The sequence below is a fragment of the Corvus moneduloides genome, chromosome 1 (genome assembly GCF_009650955.1).
Source record: "Corvus moneduloides isolate bCorMon1 chromosome 1, bCorMon1.pri, whole genome shotgun sequence".
NCBI lineage: Eukaryota > Metazoa > Chordata > Aves > Passeriformes > Corvidae > Corvus > Corvus moneduloides.
Genome location: NC_045476.1, coordinates 57057826 through 57078157, shown reverse-complemented (window position 1 = coordinate 57078157; position 20332 = coordinate 57057826). Strand labels below are relative to the sequence as shown.

The 20332-nt window shown below is 38.6% G+C and overlaps 1 protein-coding gene across 8 annotated transcripts in view; it reads right to left on the bottom strand.

Annotated features, from left to right (window-relative positions):
- ETV1 (ETS variant transcription factor 1) overlaps positions 1-20332 on the bottom strand; it is a 66223-nt gene that overhangs the window by 26176 nt on the left and 19715 nt on the right. For 6 of the 8 annotated variants that reach the window (XM_032110760.1, XM_032110742.1, XM_032110751.1 and 3 more), the window contains 3 exons: positions 6401-6530; positions 4635-4823; positions 540-787 (listed from right to left, as the gene is read on the bottom strand). In XM_032110760.1, coding sequence (XP_031966651.1) covers positions 540-787; positions 4635-4823; positions 6401-6530 — 567 coding nt within the window. The remainder of the gene's footprint in view (positions 1-539; positions 788-4634; positions 4824-6400; positions 6531-20332) is intronic. The other 2 variants (XM_032110789.1, XM_032110798.1) reach the window with 1 other exon arrangement.

The following is a 20332-nucleotide window of genomic DNA, read 5'->3' as shown; positions in this document are numbered from 1 at the left end:
CACAAAACACTGCAGTATGCACAAATTGAGAAGCTGACACCAGTTTGGCCGATTCTTCTCCCTCATCGGTTTTATAGCTGTATAAACCCCACTTCAGTGGAGTTACTCCTGATTTAAAGTAATGCAAGCAAGAGGAGGAAGAGTCCTCTATTTCCGGCAGACAAATGGAAGAACTCATAAAATGGAGCACACAAATTCAGAGGTCAAAGATGAGATAGTACAGAACAATTTCCCATTTAAAAAAGCAGATTGCACCCATGACTTTCTTCCTCAACTTCTTTAATGTGTGCACTTTCTGGACAGAGAAATTCCAGAAAATTCATTCTAGAAAATGAAACCCTTTAAAGAGCAAGCAATGGTGGCACGAGTCACATGTATTATGTAGCAATCTTAGTACTCTGTAAGCTGTCTCAGACATAATTTGTGAGATGTAAGTGTCAAAAGAGCAAGTTTCAATTCATACGCTCAAAACATCAATAGCACTGTCTTGGACTCATATACCCCTTTGCTATGCAGAACTAAAGGAGAATCTCACCTACCTGAATCATATGCAAAATCCCTAGGTTCCTGTTTAATCATCAGAGGAGGGGGGAAATTTTGACTGGCTGCACTGCCAACCATAGCGTTGTGTTCATAAACTGGATCGTGGTACTCCTGCTTAAAACCTTGAGGCGGGAAAGGGATGTTTGGTTCAGACATCTGGCGCTGATATATTGGACGTCCTTCCCTTGGCATTGCAGGCAAAGGTGGGAAAGAATTGCAAGGTTCAGAGAGCTGGCGGCGAAATCTAGAACACAGATTAGAGAGGTCATGTAAAGGACTTGAGCTATGTTCCATTTCCCAAAGATCTTCACAAGCCATTATTAGTGGCTGTTATCACTTTCTCAGTAACAAACATTTTGCTTATGATCATGCCAAGTGCTCCCATCAGGATCACTTTCATTGTACAACAGCAGCAAGCAAAGAAACAAAAATCCCACCTATTAATACCAGCTCTAAGACCTGTCCCCACCACATCCTCTTTGCTTTCAATATCTTCTCTCAACAGAAGAGGCAAACAGGAAATGCACCAGCTTCAAAACAGTAGAAAGACTGACATTCTACCACAGTAACATGAAGGAGGTGTAAGTAGAATTCTCTGCTCTTTCACAAGTGTTAGAAACATCTTGCTCGTACTCTAATTCACTCTTACCCATCTTACTGTTACACGGAAACCATTCTGACCACAATAAACACATTTTGAATAGAGTATTGTCTGCTCTAACATTTGGAAACATTCCAGGGTAAAAGCCCACTGTTCTGTCCTCTCAGGGGTAGTGTCATGAGAGATCAACTCGCAAGGATGGCACTGCATTCCAACTGTAACAGGAAGGGAATGTCAGCACCCCAGTAAAAGGAGAGGGTACAAATTTTTGCTACAAGAATTAATTACTCTCCTGCCTTAACCTTTCCCCTTAGTCATCTCTACATGAAAGTTGTAATCTGTACAAGCCATGCTGCCATTTGCTATTCCCAAACGCTCTTTAGTCGACATAAAATAAGATAATTCGGTTTTAAATTAACTTAATTTACATGCAATGCTGCTCTCAAGAACCTATGCTTGTTTTTTCTTCCATAAAACCTATCTACCTGAGATAAAAGTCCTGAATGTAATTACTTGGACATCTGCAGGTTCAGAAGCATACAGAAGAATACGGAGATGCTCTTTTCCCACTGGACCCTGATGAACTGCATGATGTCTTCCTGTTACCTCCTGCAGATTACCACAGTAGTAACCACCACAGTAGTAATATTGTACCCACGCTAATCAATGGCAGATGCAATGTTCTTGCAACAAACTGCTTACTAGTCCTGTTATCACTTGCTATAAATAAAACACATGTAAAAAAACTCAAAAAAAACCAACAAAAGAACCCAACTTGTACCTCTCTTTGGAAGCTTTTTACTGTCACACTAAAAAAATGAAGACCTGATCATTCTTGTGTTTCCTGTACTTTGGATGTGAACCAACTTTGGTTCATGCAAGCAAAAGACTTTCTCCTGGAGAAAGCTGTGTGAGTGAAGCACAATGCAGGGGTTTGATTGCACAAGCAATAAAATCCTTGACTATCATCACATAGATAGTACATGTTTCTGAAACAATTTAAACTCTACTACCATCTGTCATAATACTGCTGTAACTTGTTCTGACAAATATTTACTATCACAGCTTAATTATAAATACTGTGGAAACTACAAAGATAGAAACTATTACAATGTAGTAGTGGAAACAAAGTGAATTGTTCTAATGCTGCTGTAAATACTATAATTTTTGCAGTAGAAAGAGTACTGCACTGTAACATTGGGTTTTGCAATTCCACCTACACCTGCAGAAAATAAACTTAGAAACTCAAATGTATTATGAAACAGTTAGGCTGACTGGCACTGCATTCATTTCCCTCTTTTCCTTTTTTCATTAGCCAAAAAAAGAAGCAGAAATTATCATTAAGAACTGTCAAGGAGTGAATCAGAAAATTGCAACTTGAAGATAAAATAAGAAACAGGCTCACTCACAAAGCCTCAAAGGAAGTTAATAATACTTGTTGTACTGGAAGCTTTGTATGGAATCAAGCCATTTGTTTATACAAGTGGATTTGTTTCCTGTTGGTACTTGTTAGGACCACTTATCGTTCATATACTCATGGCCTGTATGAAGATGTATGGGCTGTATGTACCAGATACTAATACTATCCTATGCCACCAATGCGTGTTCCAAAAAATTGCGCCTTGAATTATAGATTCATATATAAACTCATATAGGCAGGTCATTTGTTTAAATGACATTTTCTGAATACATGTGTTGTAGTAGTAGCTCACCTTATAAATCAGGAAAATTTGAATATCACAAAAATATGAAGTATATGTTTGCTTCATACAGAAGATTCAAAACAAATAAGAAAATGGAGAAAAAATATCTTCCACTATAATTCCACCTTTCTTTAAAAAAGGAGAAAAAAGAGTTTTGGGTTTGTTTTTTTTTTTGCTTGAGTCAGCTATTTCGGACTTCACTAGAACACATGATGGTCTATAATAGAAGGGAAGTGTTAGTGAAAAATGCCCTGAAGAACATGAATATCAAAGACAGGGAAGGGAGGGAACAGAAATCATGTAAAAAGCCCACAAAGCTTGCACAGAGCGAGGGTTATGGGTACAGAAACTATACTAAGGTGTAAGCAGATGTCTACAAATACTCAGATTAGGGCTGACATACAGGTTCAGTGCTATCTTTGCAAGTTGCTTTATAACAAAAGATTTTTTTCCTCTGAAAAAATCTTACTACTGTTCTCTGCACATAAGCCATTTAGCTTCTGCCAGTTTCAGTCTCCTGATAGCTTGACTTTGCTGTATATATAGAAACACATTTATCCACCATCCTGTAATCTAAACCACTGCCTGGCTTCACTGGCGGCCTTTGTGGTTAGACCACAGTCCACAGCTGGGGAGGAGATAGGGACTATGGCAGGTGAAGGGGCCGATTCAGTGTTTCCTCACTGCCAGAAGGGCTTGTGGTGGTATTTAAAGCTATCTCAGCACAGCACAAAACAGCAATATTAACCTCAGCAACCTCCTTCAGAAGTGATCTGCGCAAATCCCTGGAGATAATAGCCCTTATTAGAGCAGAAGCATGCAAATCACACTCCTAACAACTGTTTTTCTTTTCAGGTCTTTTCTTAATTTGATAATGGTTAAGAGGTAAGACAAGTCTCTGAACATATATCTCTTTACACACCATTGGAATTTTAAGTGTTCAAGAGCAATCACAACTCAGCATACAAAAACAGGTTCATGCAATAAAGGTTAGGGTAAATAGAATTCCACAAACAAGTGTTTGGACTGAAAAAACAGAGAAATCCACTGAGCATATCTATTGCAAAACTGAGCTAAGAAAGATAGTTGTCTGGGGATTTCTAACATATCAAAACAAAACAGGGTGACTTAAGGACAGTTTAAGCTTTAATTCTAGTCTCTAGCTCTTGTGGCTTTTACTCAGACTAATGTGATTCAAGCACAGTTTTTGTTGGCGTCTTTTTTTGAAATGCTATATTACAAAAGGACTTGGAAAAATGATCCACTCTTCCAAAGAATATTCTGAGGCAGGAACACTGTAACATGGCCACTTATCACTTAGATAGGTGAACTGCTTAGCAAGAGGCCAGATATTTATAGTTAGGAACATGCTTGCTAGTGACTTCATCACCTCATAGGGCTTTCCAGCCTCAAGTGAATCACAGAACTATAGAACAGCCCAGGTTGGAAGGGACCTTGAAAGACCATCAGGTCCAACCTTTCGTGGGAAAAGGAGCCTAGATGAGATTATCCAGCATACTGTAATCACCCTCACGAGACAGAACCAGCAGGTAAATGAAATTCTGCCACTGCTGATATGAACTCCTACACTAGTGCACCAAGCTGGGTGCCAGCCTTTCATAAACACACACATTTCTAACGCTATGAACCTTGCTGGTTTCCACCTTGATCCCCCAGCCTAAAAGGGGATACTTGCAGGCAGGAAGCCAGTACTACCCTATATAAGAGAGTTGTAGCCACAACTGAAACACCTTCTGCATGGGTCCTTCACGTGCTTTGTGTTTTACCTGTGATCCATAGGGAAGCTGTTGTCTTGAATGGACTGGGATGGAGGGAGGTGGGTAGGGAAAACCCGGTCAGGTTTAGGAGTCTGAGTGGAGTTTGGGGAGGCATGGTGCAGCGGTGACACAGGAGTGCTGGATGGCGTTGGAGGGTTGGAGGGCCTCATTCCCACTTGTGGTTTCTGATCATAGGCACTATTAGTAAGGCAAGGGAAAAGCAAGGCAGGTTAATTTTTGCAAAGAAAGAAGAAAAACCAAAACCATAGCATCTACATCCAGAAAAAAGTCACCACAAGCACCCCATTTAGAAGCTTTTGATTATAGTTAACTTATTAACCTGTTTGGGGCAGAAGAATTCTCTACTTTACACTAAGAAGAGCACAGAAGAAGTCATGTTAGAGGCCAGCGATTCAGCACAGCATTTTCTTCTTTGGGGCACAGAAGTGCATTTTTAAAGGACTCAGTCTTACAGTCACATTCTAACAGGAGGTATACAAAATACATAAAAGTAGAAGCACCTGGACTAGAGCACAAAGAGCTGACAGTGCCTGTCAAGACTCTTTTTCTTTTGCACAAACCACAAAGTGAGACAGTAAAACAATACAGCCAGAGGGAAGGGATCTGACCCAGAAAAACAATGGTATGCTGGCTTAGCTGCCCATTCTAGGATGTCAGCAGCCTCTCCCGACAGGCTTTTTTTACCCCTCTCTCTCAAAAATAAACTGCTGGTCCTACAAATACATAGATGCTATTTTCAAGGGTGTCTCAAATCAGGAAAGGACTTGAGAACACTTTGATCATCCCTGTTTCTAACCAGAGAAATGCAGACATCAGGAATATAGTAAGCACAAGCTTGCATACTTTCCCATGTCAGGTCCCCTAGCACCCATCAAAACCCATCAATGGATTCATTTGATTTTTGAAACCAAAATCACTCCTTATGACTGGCAAAGGTACCAGTCTTTTCCTTTCTTTTTTCCCCTATTCATATCCAAAAAGTTAAATGTTATAATGCTTTAAGCTCTAAGTTTTTGTAATACATTAATGAGAATCAAAACTCACAAGCTAGATGAAAGTTTCTAAAATAGACTGAAATGTCAATAAGAAATCCTTCGCTGCTGCTGACACTAACAGAAGGAGTGGCACGTAAATGCAACCAAAAGAAAGTCAATAAGGAATGAAGAGGTACCAAGCCCCTCCACCTCCCACAAATAAACAACAGTTTTATTATCTATGCCTATAAAAGAAAACAACTTGCTTTTGAGTAAGTACCAAAGATGCAGGGACTAACGAAACACGGTTTTAAAAGGTAATCACCCATGAATATACACATACAACATCTGCAAAATTTGTCAGATACCTAATGTGTTGCTCAGACCTGCCAATCTCTTGCCTGTTACACAGATCTCTCTTTCCTAATGTGCATAATGCATTTTGAAAGTACTTTCAACACAGCTCACAGAAAACAAGATACTCCTTCCTTCTATTCCACGCTTGTACCCTGGGTTTTTAAACTCTGGCTATCTCCCATGGAGGAGAAATGGAGGATGTGCATTTTCATGAAAAACACTGCTTTAAAGTGATTATGTAAGTGTTTGATACAACTGTAAACAAATCCATCAGTGTTCATCAGCTAAATGCATTATCTCATCAGTCTGTTATCTGCTGAAGAGGTAACTTTTATAAGATCTCTATTAGGGTTTTATTACTCTTTAGTCAGTCCTCATTTAAATCAGCAGTTCTCACTGCAAAGATGCTCCTGATTGCTTTACCTGACATTGTACAGGCACTTTTCCCCATAACTGAACTTGAATGGTTGCTCTTGACTGCAAGCGGAGCCAAGTTCCGAACATGGGCTATGGGGTTCCTTCTTGATTTTCACAGGGAGACCATGAAAAGCCACTGGAAAGAGAAGGAAAATGCAATTAAAACCCAAGTACAATATCAACAATTAGCTTTCCCAAGTAAGCTAGACACTGCTAATTAAACACATGATTAATTAAACCATTGTAATAATAAAAACAATATAGGAAATAAACATTTCAAATATTTCTTTGAGTGTCAACTGAAAAATAGGCACCAGAGATCCTTCACATTGGCTATTATCTCTTCTATTGTTTAATAGAATGATGGCCAGCATCCCATCTCATTAGCAGGAAAATAACAGCCCACTTATATTTGGCTTAACTACTGTAAATGTTGTCAGAAGCAAAATACTTCCCAGGCACCAAATGTTTCTAAGTAATATCAGCGAGGTAGCTTTTAGCTATAAATGCAACAGTAGTCCACTTCAAAGAGTGCCACACAAATGACTCCAAACCAAATTTCAGATATATCAGCCTCAAGTAGATGACCAGTAATCTTTTTGTCGCACAGAATGCTTGAAAATTTGCAACAAAACTCTTGAAACTGTATGATTATATGCACCTTTAATTATAAGTAACATCTGAAAAAAAATGCAGAAGAAATGGCTTAAGTAATTTTTCTTAAAAATAAACATGATAAAATCCTGGCCTGACCAAACTCAATAGTGACTGTGATATAGATACAAACTGAAAAAAAAAAAAAGATCATACGTTCTAAAAGCTAAAAAAAACCCTAGAGGGCGTGTGACAGAAATGCAGCATTAATTAGAAGCACAAGTTGGTCTGTGTTAAGAAAAAGGCCAAAGGTAAAGACAAGGTTAACCAGCACATTAGTTTACGCCAGACAGCTTTCCTTATTTCATATCCAACTTTAACTAAAATTAAAGCAGAAGAAAATTTAAAGTTCACCTGACGTTGGCAAACCTCAGTAAGTGGTTAGGAGGACAAAGGACTAAAAGACAGGTATGTAAGAGCTTGAAAACACACCTGTCAGGTTTTAAATAAAATGAGGTTGCAAATACATTTTTTAACTCTGAGATGCCTAGAAATCAGAGATAATTTTATCATTGATTTTTGATGTTGTCACCAAAACACCATAGTATGAACATCACATTCCTGCCTGACATAGACACTGGTATCTCCGTGAAAATCCCTGTACATGCAGCAGTTCCTGTTAGGCAATCTCAGCACAAAGTCAGGCTATCATTACATACCATCAAGTAGCATCTTGCCCCTTCCCTTGCACCTGAACTTGGGAAAGACAACTTGTTGTAGACTACATATTTTCTGATACTAATGCATCTGGATACACACACCAGTGTTCAGTGGGGAGATACATGAAATGCTGTCCAAGAAGTGAGCATCAGAACCACTAAACTCTGGCATCTGTGAGTAAGGTCTGGATTCCAGACTTTTGCCATGGGTTTTCCCATGGTTGGGCAATGTTCACAGAACTCTTTCACAAACAGATCCTCTTGTATCCTGTTACATGACAGCTTCTACTACTGCCTTTCAGTTGAGTCATCTGCAACATAACATTATCCTATTTTGCCACGTATTTTCACAAAACTCACGAGAGTTAGAAGAAAACTGCTATTCAGCTATTATATTTGGTGGATAATAGTCAGTTATGTGGAAAGATTAGAAAGGAGAAGCAGACAATAAAACATATACAAATGCATATGCACAGCACAGCAACTTAGGAAACAGAGATGGAAAATGTGAACAGCACATGAAGAAAAGAATTCTTCCTGAATAAAACTGTCTGAACTTGGACTAGAAAGAAGACCACATAGACTTCTTGAAAAGAGATTCTCAAATTTAATAATATGGCAAAATGCAGCCCAGTCAGTTTTCCAAAGTAATTGCAAAACAGACCGATATCCAGTAGTTTGTTTCAGGATGTTGCTAGTGAACTTTTACTGCTGACTCTCTTTTGCATGTCTCGGTAAAATAATGCATGCCACACATTTAACGCATATGATGGGCCCCACAACTCTGGGATGGTGGCTCTGATGCAAAGGTAGGAAATCTTTTTAACTTGAATCAGAAAATTAAAAGACAACTGCAACAGGACTCTTTTTTAAAGCCAGTATCACATATTTGCACAAAGGCCACATGCTGCTCTATTTTTTTTTTTTTTTAATTTTTACTTTGCTACTTCCTTGGAGTTAATCTGTTATGAAAAATTACTTCCCTTATTTATTTTTAAATAACGGGAGTACAGAGACTCCCACACTACAGCCCTGTGCGGAGAACTGGCTGGGTATTTCATCACAGCGCTGAGAGCCTGAACGTCTGCTAACAGGCAGTTTTCCAGCTCACTGGCACAGGCACAAGTGAAAGCAGCACATTCATTTTGTGCAATTTGCTTTACCTTCCCACATGGAGTTGGTGCATGTAAAAGGCTGTTAAGTACTAAATTATTCCTTATCAAATCACCATCATCTGGAGTCATGATCAACACTAATTAAATTACTTTCACTGAACACGGCTCCAGCCTGCTGCCTCAACTGCGAGGTACATTTTATTTTGCTTACTGTACAGTCCTAGCAAGGTACAGGGCACAGTGCTAGAAGGCATCTGTGCTGTACTTTTAATTAAAGTTTACCTCACCTTCCTCCCAGCTTTATAAGCTAGGGTAAAGTGTATCAAATCAAGTAGGTTAACACCTTCACTTCATTTAGGGGAAGCATTACAGACCAAAGTGATTTTATATCAGATCTTTATCTTAACTACAGCCAGAAAGACAATGTAGCTGTAAAATTTAAAGCCCTCCTCGGGCAGTCCCCTGATACAGTCACCATGCTAAGCTTTATCTGTAACTCCTTAAGTGTACACTTTTAGAGGTAGAAAGGAAAAAAAGATAGGCTGATAAAAATACTTACTGCAATTTTGGGGGGCTTTCTTGAAGGCTACTTGCCCTTTCAGACCATATCCTAAGTGTGGCTGAAGATAACAGACTTATTTTAACAATAAAATTCTAAACACTCAAAGCAGCTTTTGTATCATCACTGAAACCCTCTGCCTGTCACTTCTGATTTTAGTGTGACACTCGTTCTATAGTGCATCTATTAAAAGAGAATTTAAACATACACTGTTTTGCTAAACTGTATTTTATATTATGTTCTCAATCCTCTTTCTTTTGAGGAGAGCAGGGTTGCTTATTTATACAATCTAATTTTAGTGCAGCATACCAGCTACCAACACATTCAAATTAACAAAGTGACATTTTAAACAACCAGCTCCTCACCACTTCTTTCTTCTTGATGGTAAATTCATTTTACTTAACCCCAGAACAAGAGTCTCAACCCTATTAAAGTAACGGGCTCTCTGCTTTAATAAAGATCTTATTAAGAAGTGACCAAGGGCCAAGATTTCATCCCGAGTGATTACTTACAGATAACTACCTCCGAACTTGAAAGGCAAACAATCTTACCATGTGTATTTAGATGGATGGCTTCAACATCTCATCTCACCTACCATGCAAAGTCAGTCTTATCGGTATCAGAAAGAGACCTCTGCCCCACAGACCCTGTCTGGAGCATCTCCAAAGCCAACACAGAGATATAAGGCAAGCAGAAGGACTGCTACCATCTGTAGCAAATTGCTGAAAGTATAATACATTACTGTATGCATATTCTCTGTGCATAAATATATCTATTTATATCTGCAGAGTAAAAGGGCTTGCCTATTATACATAAAGTGCTGTTGTACAGATCTAGATTTTATACAAAGCAGTAACGATTTCACCATGAAGCAAGCTCACATGTAACATGCAAAAACACAGGGTGAAACCTGCCATCCTTCCTTCAGAAGTGCTGTTCTCCTTTGCTATCTATCAACAGCCTAATCCCTGAACATTTTGTTCATTATAACACCCAAAGAAGACTTAAATGAAGAACAAATTTTATGAAGATCTCTGACATCAAAGGAGGAATTTGTTTGTCTCAGAGGAGTCTGATATGTACACCTTCTAACCTGAGAAACAGGAAGTGTACCACCTCTGTACAGATAAAACTGATCTAGTTCTTTTGAGAAAGCCCTGAAATGCACTGCATTAAGCAATGGCTTAAAATATTTTTCAATTCAGGAGATGATTATTCAAGATGGAGAAGAAATGAGGAATATGTTATGTGAAGTGGCAAGTCATTTCTCCTTTGAACTTAAGGTAACATTTTAACTTTCAAACTTCATATTCCTGCCCATGATAAAATCTTGTTTTATTTTCTGAAGAATGGTTTTAAACATACTTTTAAAAGCCATGAAACATGTCACTAATTCAGTGACATTGGCTAATGGCAGGTGATGCTGACTCCACTGACAAAAGAGACAAAGATGTCCCATTCAACACTTGTAGGTCAAGAGCATGTACTATATGGTAAAAAATCAATTGACAGCAGTTGATTTTATACCACACTTGCTCCTGCTAGTGAACTCCAATGTCTCCTAAGTAATACTACATTCACATGTGTTAAGTTTGAGGACTTTGAGTACCTGGAGAGAAAAGGAAGTAACAGTAAGTCATGGTCTAACATGCTGTTTCTGAGCTGCTTTTCAAATTTATGCTCTCAAATCATTCTCTAAACCTGATTCTGTAAATAAACTCACTAATTTTTATCATTGATTGAGGCAAAATTTTTAATATGCAATGTAAGTTTTGAGAGATTTCTTGAACACATTTGAATATAGGGGACTTGACTAACCGCAAGATGAAAAGACAGATGCAAAAATACTTAAGCTAATACCACTGAAACTCCAGGTACTAGACTGACTGAGGTGACCCGAGATAATACTTGGTAAAATTTCAAATGCAAGAAGAAAAGGCCCCTGTACTGATAAAGCCAACACTGTCACACTTTAAATCTATCTCTCGATACACACAGCAATGCAGCAGGCACTTCAGATACATCAGAGTCTCTCCAAGATTCTTTTCCAGTACATTTACCTCTGCCAAGCCCTCCCCTTCCCCCAACACACAAAAATCCATTACTAAAGGGTCTAATCTCAGCTATCAGCACAGAGTGCCTTTTATGGAGCCATTAAACCATTTCTCTTGTTTACAGTGCCTGAAGAAAGATGTGAATTATGTCTGTGACAAAACAGGCGATAACATTTCTAAACTGCTATCAAAATGCAAACTGAAATACACTTAAGGACAGGGACCCTAATTCGTGTTTTTGCCATTTTCCTCGCTCACTGTGACTTAACAGCACTCACCTGATGATTCAAACAAATTATTTATGCTGTAAGTACAACAGGTAAGCTTTAATAAAAAAAAAAAATCTTCTTTCAAACAGTTTATTGAATGGTTCGTCAAAGAGCGTAAAATGCTACTTACATCTTAGGTGATAGAAATGACCTAGGGTGCTCTTATCAGTAGACATTTTTAAAAAATCCAAACACAAACCCTGTGGGTTCACATGAGTCCTGAAATGCCCTATTTTTGCAATGGTCACCTTAACACTTGAATCATACTTTCAGTATAAGCATTTGCATATCTGATGCACTGAGCTATGAAACTAAATACTTTCTCTATAGCTTTCTAGGTGGGAATGCCAGGCTTTACACATATTTTCCAAAGAAGTTTCAAAAATGTGCATTTAACTCATGAAACAATAGCCTTCTGCATTCTGGAAGGTATTTATTGATTATTTATTTCTAGATCATGATGATTTGAGCTTTAGACCTTTGAAGACAGCTGCACTCTGAATTTCAACAATCATTTAATAAGCGTCAGATTAAAGACATCAGGGTGCCAAAGCAGGGTGCTCTTTCAATTTCATTGTACTATATATTTTGATGAGAAGTTTTACTGGTAACTTTGAGATGCTCAGGAGTCATCAGAAGCAGGTACCTGACGTAGCTGACCATTCATTCATACTCTGGAGGTTATTGTGCTGCAGCTGATTGTGGTATGCAGCCTAGTATATTAACAAAACCTGAAATAAAAACAACAGGTAGGAGGGGTGACAGATTAAGAGAGCTGGGACAGTAAAGGCTGGTAATCAAGTTTATTTCCAGCTAAACTGTTCCCACTGATTTTGAATTAAAAGCCTATAAATATGTAAGACTGCTACAGCTGAAGACAGAAGTGACTGCAAGCATGGATGTCTGAGGCAAGATCTGCAGTTGTTTTCACTCCACGTGATCTCTTGCAAAAAAACGTTTTGCTTCTGACCACTGCAACAGCTGCAGAATGAGCAAGACTTGAAGACTGTGGACTGATTTAAAAGTGGCTGAACAGATTACATCTACACAGACTCCACCAAGTTCTTCAACCATTTATCTATCAAAGTCACCTCTATCAGATCTTAGCTGAGCTCCAGTCAACTGGATTTCATTTAGGTCCTGCTCTTTGCCAAATATTGGAAGAAGTTGGTGACAAATTGGATATCTGACACACAGATATGTATCATCACTGTGGTTTCAGAGGCTATCTTGGCAGTTTATAGAAAAACTGAACATAGACAAGAGACCTGAACTTTCACTACTTTACAAGTGGAAGCTGCTAGCAAAGGAAGGGAGGGTGGGGATGGGAGGAATCTATGCATTCCTGTCAATTACCTTTTTGGAGAAATACATGATCTTGATATTATTCTCCATTTTACGGTTGCATCTAGAAAACTCCTTTGAGATGCAGAATTCAGACCTAATTACAACTGGGCTCCATCTAGACTCACCTGGAACAGCCTGCATGTGTGTTTGGGTATTTGTGTGTGCACATAGAGTCAAATGAAAGTAAGCATACTGAATGTGCAAGCATGCCTCTGCAATGATACATTACATATGGTCAAAATATGTGTAATACTGTAATAAAGAGCAGAAAGCTTTTCCCTCTTCAAATGGATATGTATAACTGGGGAGAAAATGGGGAAGCAGCATGCAGAAGAAAGTAACAACTCGTAAATGTGTGAAAAAGCATTCAACAAAAAGCTAGTTCTTTCTTATGTGGTCTTTCTAAGTCCAGAGAAGGAAATCTCTGGATAGCCTTTAACACAGAGAATGCTCTGCCACCCTTGTCTCAGTGCTCTTTCCCAGAAAGTGGGGCTTCATGACTGGGCAGGACTTGGCAAAGCTGTTATATATCATTCCATCAATTCAGTCTTCGCCTTGGCTTCAGATCAGATCCTTCCAGCCCCTACTAGCTCAAAAGATAGAAACAGCATGGGACCTCATTTTTTGGAAGCTAGTTCTGAACGATGAGCCCAAGCACCAGCTTTCAAAGCCAACTGGCAAGAATAGAATACGTGGGCAAGATGGATCTATTTGAGAATCTTGTTTAACAAAAAGAAAATACCAGCTTTGAAGTAATCTGTCACCTTTACTGGAAGATATGCAACTACAAATGCACTTTAACAACAGTTAGAACTCACACTGCAAAATCAAGCAAATTGCTTATTTTCTCCTCCAGACTAAAGCTTACAATACTGTGCATGTCAATTAATGGTCTACTCGAATGCTGCATCATACAAATGCTACGCAACAGTATAGTCTTTAGAATCCTTAGGGGGTGGGAAAGAATGGGGGGAAGGTAAAGAATAAAAGAATCCCAAAATTGTGAATTTTGCCCAAAATTGTGGGATTTTGTCCTCATAGCCTACATGGACTGTTCTCAGATGACATGGTATGAGAATAGAAAAAAAAAAAAATTGATTTTGAATTTGAATTAGGAAAAAGTAGCAAGCAGGTGAAAATGAACTGCAGCAAAACTGGAATTTATTTTTGTTTACTACCAAGGAGTTGCAAGATGGAAAATAACAGCTCATTTTCCTACAATTGATATTGGGAAATTCTGGACATTAAGATCTACAGTAATGCATCCATCTTAGCAAGCATTGTTTGCTAAAATAACTTGCTTTGGAGTGAGAGTTTTTTTCCTTTCCTAATTGTTAAGCAAAAAGCATTACATATTAATAACTAAAAGACTAAAAAATGCATTGATGAAACTAAATTTTAAATTAATTTAATCACTTGCTCTTCTCATAATCATATAGATTATGTTAATGCTATATATTCACCATAATTTTCCCTATCCTTACTATGATCTGACATTAACATAAAGTATTGGAGACTAGCACCTGAGACCAAAAAAAATGTTGAAATAGAAAACAGAGAACAGTTCACTGTACCTAAAGCACATTAAAGTTGCATCAGCACCCATCAGGAAGGTTTATATGAGGGCATTTGTACACAGGGAAGAGGCGACCAACAAAATCATCACTATAATGCAGGCATATGCCATTTCCCTCAAGGACAGCTTATTTCACAATTAAACGTGATGGTCCTGCCCCTGCTCAGCAAAGAAATTCTTCTAGAAGCTTCCTCACGAAAGTAAGTGTCATTCTTTAACTGAAATGTTCTTTTCCAGAGCTTGTGTGCTAAGACTGAAAAATTTTGCCAGTATAGCTATTTCTGGGCAGCTAACCCAAGACCCCCCTGCCATGGCAGATGTACCCTCCCTGAGAGGTGGAGGTGTTCCCAGTTAGCGTGGGAGAGGAAGCACAATATTAGAGGTTGTACCCAGTCGGCTTAATAATTGGTTCACTGCTATAAATCCCCATTTTTAGTGCAAGATATCCCTGATTTGCTTGTCTGTGCAGTTGCAATTTCTGAAATGCTCATTAGTTACTGAGGGTACACCTGCAGCCTTCTGACACTGGAAGTGCTGAAGGCACCACTGAGATAATTCAGATATTTGTAGCCACTGGCTTCTCATTTAAAAGGACCATGTCCGTTGAAAATAGCATAGTACATTCACTGATTATATTCAGTATAACAAAAATTAAAAAGCCCACCCAAAAAGGTAAGCCACCTGACAGGGGATCAGGGGAGTAACTTTCAGTAAATATCAATAAAAGATAACCTGCTCACTAAACACAAAGGTAGGGCAATTCCAAGGCAAACTTTTCTAGAGGCTTCCAGTAAACACCTAGTTAAGGCACTATAGGTCCTTTGCTGTAAATTGATGGTGTATTTGGGCAGCTGCTACATGGCTGAACTGCCAAAGGGTATTAGGAGACTGTCTCTACTCTTCTACCCCCAAGCATGAAACATTTTGGCACTATTTTGGTTAGTTGATCCCTCTTTGCCTCTATCCCTGAAATATTTCCACCTTCCAGTTAAGAATTGTCTAGAAGGTATTTTCAGGCAGCAGGAGCAGCAGTTACCAACACATTTTCCTAGCCTCCAAATGAAGCAATCCCACAGAAATGTTGTCACAGGCACTGTTTTATTCAAATTTATGTCCCCTTCCTGCAGTGCTCTCCTTCCTTTCCAGACAGTTTACCTGTCCGGCTGTAGGAGACTCACAGCTGCAGGCAGCTGAGTGGAAAGTGCTGCCAGAGGGTCTCTGCCTCCCAGCAAGTACCTCCAGGGCAAAAGTGAATCTGCTGACAAATACACGGGCACTGGATAACTGAGAAGAATACAAGGAAATTTGCAGAACATTGGTGGGTGGGAGAAGGGAAGGATTAAGCTAGGGGGAGTGAACTGGCTCACTTTGATGTCTGAGGAGAGCAGGTGAGGCAGGACGAAGAGCTGTCCCTGCCCCCAAAACAAGCAGAGGCTTTAGGGCTCTCTGGCGGAGGAAGCGGTAACCTAATAAAATTAAACCAGCTGGGTTCTGTAGCAATTGAAGTAAAACACGTGGATAGCTGAAGATGATTATAGGGAGAGAAAAAAAAAAATTAAAGAACTTTTAATCCCTCTATATTGGATCTGCAACCTCCACGCGCACAGAGAAACAGGGCTGCTCCTCACATGCATTTGCTTTCCATGTTAAAATCCTGGGAGGAGGTCAGGGGCATTTGTTCCTACAGTTACTGATAATGTATCTGGCTCCAAAGGCTCCCAGGCACGGTGCAAGAAGAGGCAATCCACCTTTAGAGCTTCAGCTAAAGAGGAAGTTCTTAATGTAAAATCAAGCCTGGGAGAAAACTTAAATTGTATTCCTACCTGGGAATTATCAATAAAGTTAAATGCAAAGAGAAGAGCTGGCCACTATATCAGGGTCTGTGTGCTTTTCTGAGGACAGGATTTCCATTTGCAGCAATTTTCAAAATTTAATTTAAATTGTGAGAGGTAATGGCTAAGCACTACATAACTTCCATTACTAAAATATCCAATAATATCCCATTTTACACATACCACACACACACTTTCCACTTCAGGTAAATCTGCAGTTTGACTCTTTCAGTTCTGGATTTAAATGGGTTTTGTACAGACAGAATTATGAAGAAAACTCTGGAAACTGCAACAAACATTTTCCCCAAACATAAAAATAAACTTTAAAACATATCATTTTGTACTTTTTCTATTTATTGTTTTAAAGGTATCATCGACTTAATATTTAGGAAAGTTGCCCCCAGCAGAAAACAAACAGGAACTGATTCTGCCTCATTTCCCCTCTTACAGAAAGTTTCAAGTTACATCAATAGAATGATTATCTGAAATCTAATACTTTAGTTCACTACCGAAAACCACTGCAAAACTTGCAGTCTCCAGTGGAAAAGGTGCGGGCCATTGAAATAAGTCAACGGTAAAATTCAGCCCACAATTTTTATCACTGATTCAACAGGGAAACAAAAAAGCCATTGTCGAAGTGGTTACGTCTGGGAACGTAAAGTCAAGACTATATTTAAGTAGGCTGATTTTCAAAGACTTAGCAAAGTGCTCTTTCTGGAGCAAGTGGAATTTTTACCACCTGCAACCAGGTGCTAGTTCTCAACACAGATGTTTAAGGCTTCTGCTGCTACTTAAAGCATTCTTACTGTATATGAGACTTGCAACTGAACACACATTACCAATACACTTGCTGATGCTTTCTGAAGCCAAGCGTTACTAAAATTTTATGATTATTTTATATGTGCATACAATCAGTAAGACTGACAATTACATGGTGTATTTCCTGTATGCATGTATGCATATATATAGAGAGAGAGAAAGAGGCACACTGAGTATATAACTTGTATTAATCCAGCTCCCAAATTCTAATCCCAAATGCTTGAAACTCTTTGTCATTACTGCATACTGACACTTTAAAAAGTCTGTGTTGTCTCCATGTCTCTTATTACTTTGGTCATGTGAAATTTTATTACCAGATGGTTAGTAAGGAAACATTGCATTCAGTTTCAGCATGAAGGCAGAGTATTAAAAAAGAATTAAACTTTATCTTTTTTAGGTGTACGTTATAAGCAGAAAGGAAACAACCTTTGAGCAGAGGATCAAATTAGCAAGACTAAGAATTGTTTTTGCACATGTAATTTTTCAAATGTCCTTGATGACGACTCATAATATATAAATTTAAAGACAAAAACCTGGCCAGTCAGTAACCTTCCTATTCAGTGACTGCAGGGCTCGGCAGTAAATGTCACTGCTAAAAAATATTTCACTACATTAACTTACTGGCAACCACATTTGCTGAATAAGTTCATAAACAGCCACAGGAAAAAAGACAACCAGAAATAAAGCTGCTAATGATTCACTCTTTTCTAACATGCCTAATCCTCAGTTTACAGAAGAAATAGATATGTAAGAATAAAGATATCCTTTACCAAGACAGTTTACTTCTCCATTCACCTCATCAAGGTCATACTAGAATCCAGGAACAGGTAAGAATAATGTCTTGAAGACAAAGAGAATGAAGAATAAGTGAAAGGAAAATAAAAGAATCTTTCTCAGGGAAAAGACGAGCACAAGCCGTGATAAAGTAATCACTTTTCCATTTACAAGTTTAGACTAGGTTTAGATAATTCCTAGAAAGAACACTGATGGCTTCTAAAACTCAAAAGAATTAATAAATATAATCATTTATTCATATTTGTCAGCTTATAAATGGCTTCACTGTAATTACTTCCTAGTACTGAAATGCACAGGACCAAAACAAAAGGACTTACAACCTGAAACAAGGACTATTTTTCCTGTATGCTTATAGAGGGCTACCTCTGCCCTACATGACACGAATGTGTCACACACTCTTCAGTGCTTAACTGATGTCTTGAGGAGTTTCACTCTCTCCTCCTTTTTTTGACCGCTATACCCCTTGAAAACTTCACAGCACTCTGTAGGAGAGCCTGATTTCCAACTCCAGTTGCTGAGGCAGCAAGCAGAAGTAAAAAGATAAAAAAATTATACAGACTGCAAATACATTTTACATAAAGAAACATATATAATAAAGAGAAGTGGATGAAATCAACTTCCAGACTGCCTCCTTATTTTACACCATTCCAGAGCTTATAAATTTTCAAATCATTATTTAGACTCTTGAAATACAAACTCGTTTTGCAAAAACACTGCAGGGAAAGGAGTTTTAGGAGAATAAGGGTTTTGTATCAAAGTGGAATCACAAAGACCCTTCAGTCTGCCTTGCTTGGTTTCTGTGTGAAAATACAACTAAAAAGTTTATGCACACTTTGCTTAACCCGACTGGAACTGAAAAAAAAGTTCTAATGCGTACACATACTCCTGATGAAATCAACAACTATCTGGTTTAAAACAGAAATAACTGCAGTGTAAAAAAAATACTGCTGTGACCACAAGTTACAATGTGAGTATCTCTTATATTGCCACAGATGGGACCTTCACAGAAGGAAGGAGGGGAAGCTTCCTCAGAGAGGAAATAGAAGGTTTTCTTCGAAACTGAGAATTTAACATTTTGAATAAAATATGTTTAATGTTTTTGTTTTTATGTAAACAGACCTTAGGAAGTGATCTGACAGCCCTAAGAAATTACCATTTGAAAGAAAAAAGGTCTACATGCTTCATCTTTGATCTACGAGACAGATTTATCACAGGACAGGATGACTGAAGTTTATTCATTAGCTGATAACCTTCACATGCAACCCAAGCCTTTAATCTGCAATAAAGCAGCAAACAAGGATGGGGCTCTAAGGAAAGGAAACTAACTCAGCTTGGCTGAGCAGGGACATGGCAGTGGAAGGGCAGGGGGGAGACAGGGGCACAAAACCGCACAAGAAGAGCCCTGTTCAGCTGCCTGGGCTCCCCCATGCCCCGCACTGCTGGAGACTATCAGGTTCAGATTGGTCCTGTGCAGTTAAACCATGTCTGCATAAGGTGTCTGCTGTCTCTGCGGATGCCCAGAGGTACCTCTCCATTAGCAATAAAATTCACATCACAGCCTGCTGGGCACTCTGAAAGAAAGCTTCCGCTTTAGAAGTTTTAGAAATCAAAAGCTATGTTCTTGATGGGGTCTTCCAATTTGTTTCACAGTGCTACTGCCACCAGCAGTATTTATATAATCTGTGAGACACTACCACTACTGCAATCCAGAGAATCTTAAATCTTTGCACCGTCAAAGCTGGAAATTTAGTATAAAAATATAAGCAGAAAAGCAAATAAACAGAAACTGCTTATTAAAATCAAAGCAAGCCCACAAATTCTCCGCTACTAAGATCACAAGTTAAAGGCATGACAGTCGACACTCTCCCTCATGGTAAAACTTTCTCAAGAATCAAATCATGTAATTATGGCCACAACTACGGCAGATTTAAATATTTCCGAAAATCTTCTAGAGGAAAAAGAAGAAAAACAAAATCCTTATTAGCACAGGCTTATGCCATCAATGAGCCACAAAATGAGTTTTCTGAAAGACACCAAATCCTAATTTCTTTTGAATGTGAATTAAAAAAAAAAAAGGAAAAGGAAAAAGAAAGTTAACAGGTGGTAACAGTTTCAGTCCCGCTTTAAACAAAGGAAACAAGTGCTCAGGGATACAATGAAAGAAGCAAGGCTATCTAAGGCAACTATGAAGGGAGATAAGGTGGTCAGCATCGACTCCTCAGTCTGACCTCTCCAGCTCTTACAACAGCAATTGCACTG